The following is a 15,256-nucleotide window of genomic DNA, read 5'->3' on the forward strand; positions in this document are numbered from 1 at the left end:
CTCACTGAGCTGCAGAAAAACATCCTGTTATATCTTTGCACAAAAATCTCTTGGGAGGATTTTTATAATGTGGTTTCAGTTTGATTATCAATTTCAATCCTTCAGGAACTTGCATTATATTGTTAAATTAGTATGAATGACATCAAGTTAACAGTCTCTTTATAATGAATAAAATGCTTTTGCAGCCTCCTTTACAAGACTAAACCCAGGCAACAAAACATGTATAACAGTATAAAAGTATACGACAGGTTTGCCACACAAGAACTGAAGATTTAAGGGAACAATCAAGATGTAAAATCAGCTGTAAATTCCCCTGTAAAAGATGCACTCTCATTCTACACTCTGATGTGACCAGTTTACCAATATAAAATGCTGAGACTTGCACCGTCATGCCCACAAGGGCAGCCCCTGCCATCACACTGCATGCAACCTGACATGATTGAATACTCCTTGCTACATTTGCAAACTCACGCTTCACAGCTCACAACGCGCTGTGATACACAGCAGCACCGACCAGACAGGTGGGGGTAGGCGCCACTTTTTACTATCTTCTCTCTCTCTTTAGGTCATAATCCAACATTTAAAGAAAATGGGGTCTAACTGTCAAGCAGATAAAGCTTGTGGAGGGTTCTGTTTGAAAAGACTCCTCAATTTAAGACAAGTGACAAGAGAAGGTGGGCAGCATAACTCTGTGAGTCAGTCTGTGAGTCAGTCTTACAAAAATCATTGTGGACTGAGCTTAACTACCGTATTATAGCTAGTAGATGTGCAAGCTATACACGGTTAGAAAGGATGTTGCTAAAAGAGCGACGCAGCTGAATAAAAACTACATGTTTGAACTTTGCTGGGGGAAGAAAAGAAGTTTAGGCTCTTTTTCACTTTCCTTCACAAAAGCAGCATAAAGAAAAATAAGAAAAGAATTATGGTAAACAAAATTCAAACAAACTTTAGAAACCAAAACTGGCTGGAGACAAAAAGAATTTCAGCTCTACCAGTGACGCAATGGGTGGCCACGCAGCTCAGTGCCCCCTAAAACTGCCTAACAATGAGGAACTCAACTGAGGAATAACAAAAGGCCAAAACAGGAGTTACAGTCATCTCCATCTTGAACTAAAGTATTAAAAAACAGTGATCTAAACATTTTTGGAGGAAGGAACAGGTGGAAAAACCTTGTTATTAGCATCATTTTGTCATTTATGCTTTTTCTGGAGGCGTACCTTTTTTTCATAATCTGACAGGCCAGATAGTCTCTACATATGCTTGAAATGTGATATTTGACATTCATGTGGAAACAAAACCATAGACAGTGTTAGGTAGGGAAGAACCTTCCAAAAAAAACCTAAAAACTCAAAGGTTGATTGGACGAACATCCTATCTGTCAAGTTCATTGTAGGCCAAAGTGACGAAATGTATGACATCGAAGACTTGCACCATCCCAGGGAATAAACAACGTAACGATAGCTTGGCAGTCAGCTGCTATTGTTGTTCTCTGTCTTATTTTGCTCCACACAAACAATATTTGGTTGGGCTATCCAGGTATATTTACTGTCACCAATGTATTCGCTGACCATTTATCTTTAAAAGAAAAAAAAGTCACCATCTGAGCGGTCAAGAGAGATATCCACTGGTAGATCCCTTGAATTAATCCACTGATTGAGGTTTGACACGTCATGTTTAAAATTAACCTGTGTGCTGTCATTTAACATTTTTATGCAGCCTCTTGCTGCCAATACTTTACTCATCTCTGTGCTAATTTCAGTGTGTGAGTGATGGTGTTTGAGTGATTGTATAAAACATGTTGAGGAATACTTTCAAAGAAGAGCAGACCAAAATAAAGCATACAGGATGGCCATCCCTGCCACAGTGTCATTCTGTGAGATACACAGAATGACACGAGTCCAACACGAGTAACTGAAGAGAAATCACCAACAGTGCACACTGAAGCTCTATAGCACAAAATGGATATCTCTGGTTCTTTTCCTGTCTTTTTTGAAATATTTTGAGTTGCCTTGCTGCTGAAATGCACTTTAGAAATAAAATTGTCCTGCCTTACTAAACTGGATTACCTTGATTTTTTTGTATTAGAAAACTACAGATAGTTAAAAAAAATGCTTCTGCAACAGTCTTAACTGAAATAAAGAAAAATGGATCACATTATCCTAATGCATAAGACAAGACACTTACTACCCACCAGTTTCTCTTTTTGTATTGATTTTTAATGCCTTTAATCCATTTTAAAGTTTTTATTGCTTTGCTCCTCTGCACACTGAACATCTAGTGTCATTTGTCTTTCCTTTTAAACTGTCTTTATGCATACTGTTGAAACAAGCAGTAGCTGCCTCTGGATATTAAATTGTCAGTCTCTCACCCTGTGTTACCCTGTGCAAGTTAAATAAGTTTTTAATCTAACGGAATGTCTGAGTCTGACTTTAGTGTTTATCTGTATCACTTTATCTTGTGAGAGAGTTTGGGCTGCTGGTTTTATATCATGTGTCACTTTCTTATTTTGTACATTGAATTGATTGGTCTCTTGTAGATTTTGTACATCATATTTAAAACAGATGAAGTATTGTGAAGGTAGATTATTTTGATCTATGTGCACTTTTCAGCTGTTTTGCTGTCTGCTTTTCTCTGTCTTTGCATCTCTAATTTTATCCCCACAATGCAGCATCCTTTTTTATTGAACCACATTGGCAGAAGAAGACATTTTAGCTCCTTTGTCTGAGATAAAGTATGCATTTTATCCGCTCCTGGGCGTTAAAATCTTCTTCTTTTTCAGCTGCTTGTTTGTTTCTTTGCATTGATTTCCTGAGGCCTTTTGTTTGCTTTTGTTTCTGTGTTCTACATTTTTTTTCTGTCATCTCACTGATTAGTGTGCTGTCATCTTAGGAGAAATTAATGTCTTCTTACCCGTGCACTCTACCTGCTTTCATCTTCTCCAAACATTTTTTGTTTTCTTGTGTTTTCCAGTCTCGCACTCCTCGTGTGACTCGACTCAGTCCACCACAGCCGGCTCTCGCAGATCAGGCCAACCGGGTGTCCTTTGCGTCGGCTGAGAATCTGGAGACCATGTCGGAGCCTGACATCCCCATCGGCTTCAACAGGATGAACCGGCTCCGCCAGAGTCTGCCGCTGGCTCGCTCGTCCAGCCAGGCTAAGCTGAGAGCTCCAGGTCAGACGACAGTGACTTTTGGCCTTAATAAGATACCGTACTATTTTATCTGTTACACCAGCCAAAAGTGAAGTTTATCTGCAGCAACATAAACGACCAAATACTAAAACTCATTCTTGTCCCTGCAGGGAAATTTGTCCTGGATATAAATGTTGTAAACATTTAGCTGTCTGTGCAGAAGTGTCAATATAATAGAATACTGCACATTACCAAAGGCCCCCATGTGCTGCATAACACATATCAACCAAGTTAAAAAGAGCAAAAACTATTGGAAGCTAGAACAGGATGACAGAAATGGAGCTTATTGTATCAGTGATCATTATAAATGTGATTTGTGATTAAAATGTAATAACTTTATTTGACAGCTTATTCAGAGGGGTATTAAAGAGATGAGGCAGAATAGACAAAACAGAATTCATTGATCAAGAAGGAACATTGACTTAAGGGTTGTTTTCTGATCAGTGAAAGTGTAAAAGGTTCTGATTTTTTTAATCCTATCAAACTGGACTTACGACTGGGGCAAAAGTCTGCGATTCCCCTAGTTAAAATGACAGCCTGCCTCAGTACTTAACCAGTATAATTAATGAGGCAAACATCTTTCCTGCTAGCTTCAGTGTGTTAACATGGGGTTCATTTGCATAGCCATTTTTGCTTAAGAATGTCCAATCTGATGGAAATGACCCCAAAGGATGTGAGTGCTAGCCATGATAAGATCTGCTCAAGTTCTCTAAATAAGAGGTTCCCAAACTTGTCAGCCTGTGACCCCCCAAATAATGGCATCTGAGATCCTGGACCCCCACCTGCCCTTGAGGGGTATAAAGTGCATGATGTTGCACAAAGCATTGTGTGTAAAACTTACATTTTAGGTAGTTTTTATAACTTTTCCTTGCATCTAAGCACACATATCCCCTGATAACTAAGTTTTTATTTTAAATTGAACTCTTTTTAACAATATATTTTTTAAATGTAGGATTTTAAATCATACTAAATTTCTTGTTTTTTGAAAATTATCTCACGACACCGCTTCACACTCACTCCACTTTGGGAACCACTGCTCTAAATGATAAGGAAAGGAACTTTATTGCTTCAGTTGTTGTCTCCTTTAGTATAGGATATATGAGACCATCCTTTAAGAATGGAATGAAGAAAAGATGACTCACAATTCTTTGAAAATGACTGTTTGTCCATAATATCTCTTACTCCCACCTTTCCAATAGTCATTTTTAACATGTAAATAACTGTTAGCATGGCAGTAAGGCTTTAATACACTGCCTGGCCAAAAAAAAAGTCATCTCCAAAAAAAGGTCACACACTCTAATATTTCGTTGGACCGCCTTTAGCTTTGATTTCAGCACGATTCGCTGTGGCATTGTTTCGATAAGCTTCTGCAATGTCTCAAGATTTATTTCCATCCAGTGTTGCATTCATTTTTCACCAAGATCTTGTATTGATGATGGGAGAGTCTGACCAAAGCCTTCTCCAGCACATCCCAAAGATTCTCAGTGGGGTTAAGGTCTAGACTCTGTGGTGGCCAATCCATGTGTGAAAATGATGTCTCATGCTCCCTGAACCACTCTTTCACAATTTGAGCCCGATGAATCCTGGCATTGTCATCTTGGAATATGCCCGTGCCATTAGGGAAGAAAAAAGAAAAGAAAAAATCCATTGATGGAATAACCTGGTCATTCAGTATATTCAGGTAGTCAGCTGACCTCATTCTTTGGGCACATAATGTTGCTGAACCTAGACCTGACCAACTGCAGCAACCCCAGATCATAGCACTGCCCCCACAGGCTTGTACAGTAGGCACTAGGCATGATGGGTGCATCACTTCACCTGCCTCTCTTCTTACCCTGATGCGCCCAGACGATGGTTCCCCACTATCCTTCCAGTTTTTAATAATGCGTTGGACAGTTCTTAACCCAATTTTAGTAGTTTCTGCAGTCTCCTTAAATGTTTTCTCTGCTTGATGCATGCCAATGATTTGACCCCTTCTTAAACAGACTAACATCTTTTCCACGACCACAGGATGTGTCTTTCGACATGGTTGTTTAAGAAATGAGAAGTTAGTCATTGCATCAGCTGGGGTTAAATAACTTGTTGCCAGCTGAAAGATAATCGCCCATGTAGTAATTATCCAATAGGAGGCTCGTACCTATTTGCTTAGTTAAATCCAGGTGGAAACTTTTTTCGGCCAGGCAGTGTATGTTAATCAGTGCACCTTCATGGAATGGTGGGGGGTTTCTTGTGCTAGTAGCAGCCATTTAATACAGAATTTTGTCTTTCAACATTTGGCTTCTTGAACACAAAGATGCTCATGGCACCAACTGTTGGTTTTCATAAATGTCACTTCTTCCTCATGGAAAATCGAGAAGGGCTAGTACATGATTCACATTTCTGGTGAAGATTAAGCAAATATTGACAGTTAGTTCAATCTAAGAACTATCAGACAATCAGTATACTTTTGCCAGAACTGACCAGATTAACACAACATTAAATCCGTGTGAACTATAGTTTGTTTCTCTGTTTTCACAGCTATACTATAAACTAAATGTAGGCACATCAGCAGAACTGGTTTATTGTCGCTCTACAGATGTTGCTGCTTTTTGAACTTTTCTTTAAATTCAAACTACACTGGTCCGAAGCATTTGTGTTGCCTCTCCATCCGTGTTTGTTCTTCACCATTGTCTTACTGTTTTTGAATGAATTAATAAATTCTTTATTGTGATTTTCACTAAAAACAACAAAAAAGCTTAGTAAATCCTGAGCCACATAGTGAAAACAAGTTGAAATATAAAAAAAATATCAAAATAAGAATAAATATACAGAAGTACCCCAAAAAACTTAACAATTATGAAATAAACTTTTTAGTTAAACTGTTAGAAGCTCTGTTGTTGACAAATGGTGCTCCTCTGGGTTATTTGAATAATCCCACCTCCCATTTAAAGACATAAGGTCGCAGCTCTCAACGTACGCATGCGTGACCTGATTATTTCTCCTGGATTTGGAGGGAGTTGGTGCCACACAAAAGCGTTTTTTTCTGGCCTATAGCCAGACCTTTGGCTATGAAAAAACAAAGAACTGGTGCTAGATTAAACACCGGCTCTACCAGCCCTTGAACTGGCCTGGTGGAAAGGGTAAAAGAGATCTTTTAGTCTTTACCTCAGGAAGTGGAAGTGTCATGAGCCAACTTTTGTAACCTAGCCACAGGAAGCACAAGTCGTAAGAACTGATCAGAAACTGGGGTCTTGAATGCGACCAGTGCAGAGAAAACTGTGAATGGACACAGTCTGGAATCCCTGTTCAAGCATTCTCTCAAATCATTGTACACAGATTCCTAGCTGCCTTTTGCAGCAGCCTCATTGACTCTAGACATGTCTGATCTTTTTAAAACATCAAGAGTCAATCACTTATCAGTGCAAACTGTTATTTGATGTGTTTGACAAGCTGCAGCAAACAAGATGCTGAAGTTGTGACTCTAAAGCAACGTCCTCTAACAGAGAATTGCTGATTGAGTTGTGTTGCCTGAAGGCATGGAGTGTTAATCTGCTGATCCTGATTCAGCCCTCAAAGTCAAAGTCAGACTTCAGTCTGCTGCCTTCAGGAACTCTGGATATAAACAGAGCTGTCTAATGCTTCCTAATGATCTCACTAAGCTACCTGTCATCTTTGATTTATGACTTACACAAGAAGCCAAATCATCCGGTGCTTTAAAACATCTTTCTCACATATGAAAGGGAGGCGTATGCATGTGCAGGAGCTGGAAAAAGTGGAGCAAACGCAGGCGATGATTTATTGTGCTTTTTAACAGAGCATATGTGCAGAATTATTCTCCTCCTGCAAAATTTAAGAAGAGTGTGGGAGATTTAGCAAAAACAAAAACTTAAATGCAAGCTACTTTATGCTCTTAAGGAACACTCGTTTTGCTGGTTGAAGCTGTTGATTACCACTTTCATCACTACACTGCGCTCACTCCTAATATGTGAGAATTGTCACTCTGCTCACACTCTGCTTGCAGCTTCCAGGTGGATGATAATGATGTGTCATTTCATGGGACTCTATTAGCTCAGCTGACAAACATGATATCATGGATTGGAATAAATTTACCAAGGTGCGTTAGGAATGATGGTCATTAGCCTTAATGTTAGCAACAATGCACCTCAACAAATTACAGATATTAACACAGCTATTTTTTTAGGAATCACTGATGACAGTCAGGCAGATTTAACATTAATGGAGAGTAGCTGTAAGGGAGAGGAAGGTTCCTGCAGGTCCTTTAAAAGTATCAGATTAGATTTGTAGTATTTAAGGTCATAAAATATCTTAAGAAGTCTTATTTTTACCTGTGGGGGTCTTAAATTTTAGATGGCTGAGTTCTTTGCTACAATGTATACTGTCTAGTTGATGCCATGATTTATTTTATTCTCTTCTTGTAGATTTATTTGTCCAAAGGACAATTTTTAGCATTTATTGCAGCTTTTAAAACAGTGATTTTGTTCACATTTACAAATAGTAATGAGAAAGAGAGGAGGAGAATAAGACGGGGAAATGCAAGTTCAAGAAAAAGTGGTCTTGAGGTGATATCTACTGGGAATGGTTGGCAGAGGCATACAACAAAAATTATGAGGCAGCTCACCAGACTAATCACTTTCTGTAATTTTTATATTCTATTTTATGTTTTTATTTTGCAACTGCGCTGTTGCTTCATAGCAAGAAGGTTCCTGATTCACTTCCCAGTCAGGGCCTTTCTGTGCAGTTTGCATGTTCTTCCTTTGCATGCGTGGGTTCTCTCCGGCTTCCTCCCACCACCAAAGACCTGCTCATTAAGTTAACTGGTGACTCTAAATTGGCCTTAGTTGTGAGCGTGCCTGATGCCTGTCTCTATATGTCAGCCCTGTGATTGACTGGTGACCAGTCCACGGTGTACCCTGCCTCTCGCCCAATGATAGCGATCTCAGTGGGATAAGCGATATAGAAAATGGATGGATGGATGGATTGTGTGACTGTATTCTCCATAAGCTTTCTAAGTCATTCCTCACACTTTCTCCCTGATTTCCTGTAAAATTCACTGTCTTGTCCCCTTCAAATTAAAGCAAAACCCCCCAAAATAAATCTGAAAAAGGAGCTGAGGGGATGCCAGTTTGGCTCAATTGGTAGAGTAGGCGCCCATATCTGAGGCTGTAGTCCTGTAAGCACTGATTGCTATATTGTATGTCTTCACCCCTCTCTCTCTCTCTCTCTGTATTTCCAGTCTCCAGCTGTCCCATCTGAGTAAAGACAAAAAGCCCAAACATTAACGTTAACGTTATTAATCTTCTCTGTCATTGAATTAATTATTTTGTTGCTCCTCTGTGGATGACACTGTGTATATTTGATAAGGCATCTTAGTTTTAATAGGCAAACAAATGTGACCTTAGTAATTCATAAAATGGTTAATCAACAATCAAATGATTGTGGAACCCACAGAAGCAGTAGCTTCTTGGCTACTGCTGCGGTTGTCTGCATTATTAACATTGTTATCAATATATGAAAAAGGGCTGTGAAGAGAAAAACTGGTTATTAATTGACACTTTTGCACTCTAAACAAAAAAGGATTAATATTTGGTGGTGAAACCTTGTCGATTTCACTCTACATTTTCATCCATGACTTTAAACTTCAATCTCTCCTCTTGCAGGGATCTTGTTCCTGCAGCTCGGGGAGGAGACCCGCAGGGTGCATTTGACCCACGAGCTGACCAGCCTGGACACTCTGAGGGCGCTCATTGTGCACATGTTCCCACAGAGACTCACCATGGCAATGCTCAGGTATTCTCCATTCCCCCTTACCTGCCTCTGTGTGTTCATGAGTTATTGAACTGTGGACATGTTTATTGATTTTCCTAGATGTTCGTTTAAACAGCAGCAGCTCTTCATTCACACTTCATTTACTGTATACTTTTATAAATCAATCACGGGCTGAGCGGTCTAAGTAACGCATTGTTTTCATCCTCAGACACAGAAATTAATATAAGAAAGTCTGTGAACGCTCAAGGATGAGAACTATAAATACAAGACAAAATATCAATAAAATAAAAAATGGAGTGAAAAAGAGACATTCAGGTCAAAATTTCACTTCAGAGTCAGAGCATAAAAAAATCACAGAAACCACAAATTAAAGCAAAACTTAAATTTGATTCTTGATTGTTACTCCTTTAGAACACGTTTAAACATTCATATTAAAGCGAACCCTACGTATTAATACATATTGACCCTAATGGTTTAACAGAAGTTTTCTTTGGTATGTATGTCATACAAGACACACTTGATTACTGTTTAAAAAATAGATTTTAAATGTAGAAGGCCACTGCTGTGTCATATGGCTGCATTGTTCATTTTTTGCATCTTTAGAAAGATCTTACTCTGATCTGCATTAAAGTACCTTCCTTTTTATTGCCTTCTTCACTAAAACTGCACCTTAGTTTCAAAATTTTGGTTGGAAGCATTGTATTGTCCAAAATGTCTTTGTATGCTGAAGCATTAAGGCCCTGTCCACACGGAGACGAATTCAGGAGTATACACAAAAATGTTTTGTCGTATCGGCGTTTCATCCACACAGAAACGGTGTTATGGGTGACTGTAAACGATACTTTTGAAACTGGGTCCCAGAGTGAACTAATCCTCAAACGCTTACTGTTTCGTCTCCATGTGGATGGCCAACCGCATCATTTTTGAAACGATTACGTCACACATAGCGTAGCTCTCTAAAGACGCCTGTGCAGATCCAGTCAAAACAACACTGTCAGATTACAGGGTTGTGTATGTGCTGCAGAAGCTACTGAGCTTGTTATGGCTTTTACAGCAACATCTGATGCTCCTTTCCAACCACTGCAAAACGCACACACCATATGTTCTTAAATCCAACGAGGAGAACAACCAGAAGGCCAACTAGAAGAAAGATTGTGTCAGTTTTCTGTGATCTTCTTCTCTCTTTTGGTGCATTTCCGTGGCAGCAATACAGTGCCACATACAGGCTTGGCATATGCACTACAATGTTTTCAGTCGTTTTCAGTGGTTCCATGCTTGCGCAGTTATTTCCTTAAACGATCCCTTCTTTACGGAAAACTTTTTCAAAACAAAACGGCAATATATCGTGTTCGTCTCTGTGTGGACGGGGCCTAAGATTGGCCTTCACTGGAGATAAGGGACCTAGCCCAAACCCTGACAAACAGCCCCATACCATTATCCCTTCGCAGTTGGTACACAACTGCCCATCTGACTGCCAAACAGAGGAGTGTAATTTGTCACTCCACAGAACACGTTTACAGTTTTCCATAGTTCAGTGTCATTGTGCTTTACACCACTCCATCTGACACCTGGCATTGGAGTTGGTGATGTGAGGCTTGCATGTGGTTGCTGGGCCATGGAAACCCGTTCATGAAGCTCCTGCTGCACAGTTTTTGTGCTTGCATTAATGCCAGTAAAAGTTCAGAACTCTTCAGCTATGGAATCAGCAGAGTACTTGTAACTTTTATGGACCATGCGCCTTAGCAGTTGTTGACCCCACTCTGTGATTGTACATGGTCTTCCGCTTCACGGCTGAGTTGCTGTTCCTAAATGCTTCCACTTTCTAATAATATCACTTGCACTTAACCGTGGAATATCCAACAGGGATGACATTTCCTTGAACCGACTTATTGCAAAGGTGGCATCACCACAGTACCATGCTTGAAGACACTGAGCTCTTCAGAACGACCCATTAAGGATCACAAATGTCTGATTGAATCCAATCTCCAAAAAAAGGATGCATTATAATACATGTTTTAATTATAGATATCTGTTAAATCTGCACAGAAACTGCTGAGCAGTATGCACACTTCTCATTGTTTTTATCAGCAAGAATCCATACTCTATGAATATTAGCCAAAGGTTATTTTCTCATTACAGCCCCTTGTGCCGTCTAAGATTCTTAAATTCCCCCTGAGTCCCTAACTGAATGTACATCACTGATTATTAGCTGTAATAGGAGCTGAATTGTCTGTGCATGGACTGTTTATCAGCGTGTTGATGTTTCTGTTGTTGCTCTGATGACTATCGATGTTCAGGTCTCCCAGCACGGCGCTGCTGATCAAAGATGAGACCCGTAATGTCTTCTACGAGCTGGAGGACCCACGGGATGTTCAGGACCGCTGCGTAATTAAGATTTACTGCAAAGAGCCGATCTATGGCACCTACCCCGGACACCACAACCCACACCTGGCCAACGGAGACCTGAGGGTAGGTGTTCGTTTCATCTTCCTCTGCCATCTTTGTGTGGGAGCAAAACATGCTCCCTTTTCTGCATTACTGAGTCACATTTATTTTAAGAGTTGTCTCAGCTGTAGTAGAGGCCAATCACAGTTCATAAGAGAAAACTGTACGATATCCATGAGGTTTCATCTGTTTTTGGATTATTTTGGTGCCAAAATGTAAAGTAAAGCCAAGAAAAGGATTCTGCCTCAGCTACAGTCACCTTTTTCATCATTACCAATTCATTCTCTGTGCAGCTGCCTTATGACTCACCGATTAGAGAGCGAGACAAACACTTGTCTTTTTCTGGTGGTGGCAGATTGCAGCCTACCAAATCATCCAGAGAATAATACACTCTGTTATTCCCCTCAGATTTTCTTCTCCATTCGCCCCCTCGCAGCTTCCTCTCCCACGTAACTCTGATTTTATTTCTGTTTACAAACACCAATTGTCCTTTACATAACGTGCCCGAGCATAAGTTCGACTCACACTCTTAGATGGTGTTAGTGAATCATGTAACCTTACTCCAGCTCTACATTTTCTGGATCAGAGCCAGCCCTTCACAGCCACGGTGCTGACTCAGCAGGATGTCTGCAGATGGAGAAAAATCATCAAAGCTGTTTCAGAGATGATGGACTGAGGTCTGGTTCATCTGAGGATGGGGTCAGGGATGCAGAGAGGGGTAGTAGTAGTAGTAAAATGATGGTGAATGGAAAATGGACTACATTTAGTCTGTCTAAGGAGAGAAGGCTTTATAATTATTCACCTTCATTCATGTGCACTCACAGACACAGCAGTGCAGGATGCTGACATTCAGTTTGGGGAAATTTCCAGACAGGTTTGCCATTGTCTGGCATTGATCTACTGTAAAATCCTGAATAAAGTTGCACTGATGTTCTGGGTGGTCCTCCAGAGAGAAAGAAGCTTCCTGTGTGACGATTTCCACTGAATTTAACAAAGTCCACAGTACACAGTTTCTGTGCTGCTGTGTAGCTCTCTTAGTAACATCTGTTTTCACCACATGGAGTTTGTAATCCTGCTTGTTAACGATATGCTAGTTCTTGTACCGTGATAGCTATGATGCCCATGAATCAGATGGGCCTCCTTCTCTGTTCTCTTGTTGTCCTTGACCCTGTTTACACACTACATTGACAGCAATTTATACCAGTTTTGGGCATTCAGATATCAAGTGGTAATCCTTTATGCTTTGTGAAGACACTTGTAGGCAATCTGGGAGGCTTTCATCACGGCTGTATTGGTTGTCTAGATTCAAATGCGCTAGTATGCATCAAGGACTGCCCTATCAGCTGATACGACCAGCATTACTCCTCTAGTAAACAAAAGCATGACTTCACTTGTTTCCACTCCGCCCAGCTCGAAGGTTTGAGGATTCCAGCTCTTTTAGAGATCCAGATTATTTGGCTCAACTCAGCAGTAACAGCTATTTTTTCTCTTGTTTTGAACTGTTTGGCTTTTTTATCTTTAAACCACAACAACAAAGAAAGCAGCTCTCAAATGGGAGACTCTCCCGCTGTTCACATGCAGCCAGCTTTTAGAACAAGCTTATTTTGAAAAGACCCATTAACTCCCTTGTATTTGCAACTGGGAAATCTAATCAGTACTCCGTAAGACTCGTTTGCCAAAAAATTATTACTGTGTCCTTTAAAAGCATGTTTATGACAACATGAGGGAGAAAAGCTGTTAAAAAAAAGACACCTATAGCCTCTTAACTCAATGGTTCCTGACATTTTTTTCTTTGAGCCTCCCTACTTACTTCTAAGAAAATTTTAGACCTCCCCGATGACCCACACATAGAAAAAAGGCACATTGCCATCAAATATCTTCAGAAATTTTGAATGTTTCTTCAGTGAAACACAAAAGAAATATGTATAAATGTTATGCTTACCGAAAGGCCTTGGAATGTTCTATTGTTATTTTAGTTCCTCTGCGAAAATCTATTTCTGAAAACCTAAGATCAGACAAAGCTCTGGCCACTCCTGAGATCTTTGAAGCCCCTTGACCCCAGGTTGGGAACCAACATCTAACGCCATTGCGATTTACCCCTATTCCTCCTTGTCATCAGCATCTTCATTATGTTCAGCATGTAGGGATACCAAGCCAAAAGGAGAGAGCTTTGGAAATCATGTATGGGCTGTTGTTTGCATAGGAGGCAGGCAAGTGAGTTCAGATATCAAGTAGTCCCTTAAAACATACTGTTGTTGCAGAGTATAGATGCACACACTAGAGTGCAACCACCTCATATTCAAAAGCCCAAAACAACATTAAACAATGATAAGGAACTTTCTGAACAACCCCTTTAACCCTTTGATGCCTGTAAATAATAGCCAGAAAATTCTAACGTTAAATACGTTGAACCTTCTACCGAAATCCAAAAAATCCAAATCCAAATTTCCATGAAATTTACAGTAAATATTTTTGGTAGCTCTTTTGATAAATTAGGTGTTTTTGGTTACTGATAATCCACTTGAGGGCATTTTTATCATCTATCAGATTGTATTCAGAAGTTTTTTGTAGTAATTTATTGATTATATTGATTCGATAGATACATAATAAAATATGATACAACAGGCTTTGAGGAGTTCATTTCGCAGTCTTATGAATCAAACCAGCACAATCAGCACAATTTTTTTACATGTAGGATCCTTGTGTAATTGAGAAAATATGTTAAAAAAGCTCAGCCATTGGCGCAAATTTAGCTCAGCTGGCAGTGCATATGCTGAGGCTGTAGTCCTTGATGTGCTGGTTAAGGAATCTATTCCTCGTCTCAGTGCATGTTTGGTGCCTGTCCTCCCCGCTTTCTCCAAATGTTTCCTATCTCTTTTCGGCTGTTACATCAAGTGAAGGCATAAAAGCCCCCAAAATTATCTTATTTATTGATAGAGGAGGAAAGTGGATAGAATCGGAAACAGGGATGAGAGAGTTAGGGAGAGGCATACGGGAAAGGAGCTACAGGCCGGTCTTGAACCTATGGGCTGCATCCTAATCACCAGGTCATCTGTGCCAGGAGGCAAATTTTTAATTGCTTTATTTTTTAATTACTTTTCATTTCAAGCCTTTATTTATTCCCAGAAGGCATTGAGGTTTTCCAATTTGCAGTGCCATCATCTAGATTACAAGCACATAAAACAACAGCATAATTAAACAAAGTATATAGAAACAATCAGTGATAACAACGCAAAGTGAGTCACAACGAAAGATGAATTAAAATCAAGTAAAATAGTTGCAATGTGAAACACAGTGTCTAGAAATCAAAGTCCTAAAATCTGAAGGAGAGGGAACAACTTCAGTCTTAAGAATTTGTTGAAGGTTGTTTCATGAGCTCAAGGTATCAAAGGAAAATGCTGTTTTACCAAGTTCTTCAGCTTACTTAAGAAGTAACAAATCAGCAGGGGGAGACCTGTAGCTACCAATATTGCACTCCAGCAAAGTTGAGGTGTAAGGTGGTAGTATACCGATAACTAGAGATGGAGATCAAAACCTAGGTACATAAAAAACCTGGTTCTGTATTTTTCAAACCCATGAGTCTTTTATGTTTTAGCTTACTGATACTACTGTCAAGTCTCACTGGTTCTGTGATAGAATGTGATTTTATCTTTTCACTGGAATAAAGACATACATCAGTTCTGGGGGGGGTGGGGGGGGCACATATACTTAAAGCACATCAGTTTAGCCGAAATAATGTTTTTAATGCTAAAATATGATTATTATTGTTATCCATGAATTTTCAAATTGACTGATTTACAGAAAAACTGAAAAAATAGTAAAGCACATTAATATTTCTTGATTAATATGTCAAAT

At 39.6% G+C, this 15,256-nt stretch overlaps 1 protein-coding gene across 6 annotated transcripts in view; it reads left to right on the forward strand.

Moving 5' to 3' along the window:
- Window positions 1-15,256, forward strand: part of zgc:114120 (uncharacterized protein LOC619267 homolog) — a 226,403-nt gene that overhangs the window by 151,264 nt on the left and 59,883 nt on the right. For all 6 annotated transcript variants that reach the window (XM_041816471.1, XM_041816472.1, XM_041816475.1 and 3 more), the window contains 3 exons: window positions 2,971-3,172; window positions 8,848-8,977; window positions 11,254-11,425. In XM_041816471.1, coding sequence (XP_041672405.1) covers window positions 2,971-3,172; window positions 8,848-8,977; window positions 11,254-11,425 — 504 coding nt within the window. The remainder of the gene's footprint in view (window positions 1-2,970; window positions 3,173-8,847; window positions 8,978-11,253; window positions 11,426-15,256) is intronic.

The sequence above is a fragment of the Cheilinus undulatus genome, linkage group 20, assembly GCF_018320785.1.
Source record: "Cheilinus undulatus linkage group 20, ASM1832078v1, whole genome shotgun sequence".
NCBI lineage: Eukaryota > Metazoa > Chordata > Actinopteri > Labriformes > Labridae > Cheilinus > Cheilinus undulatus.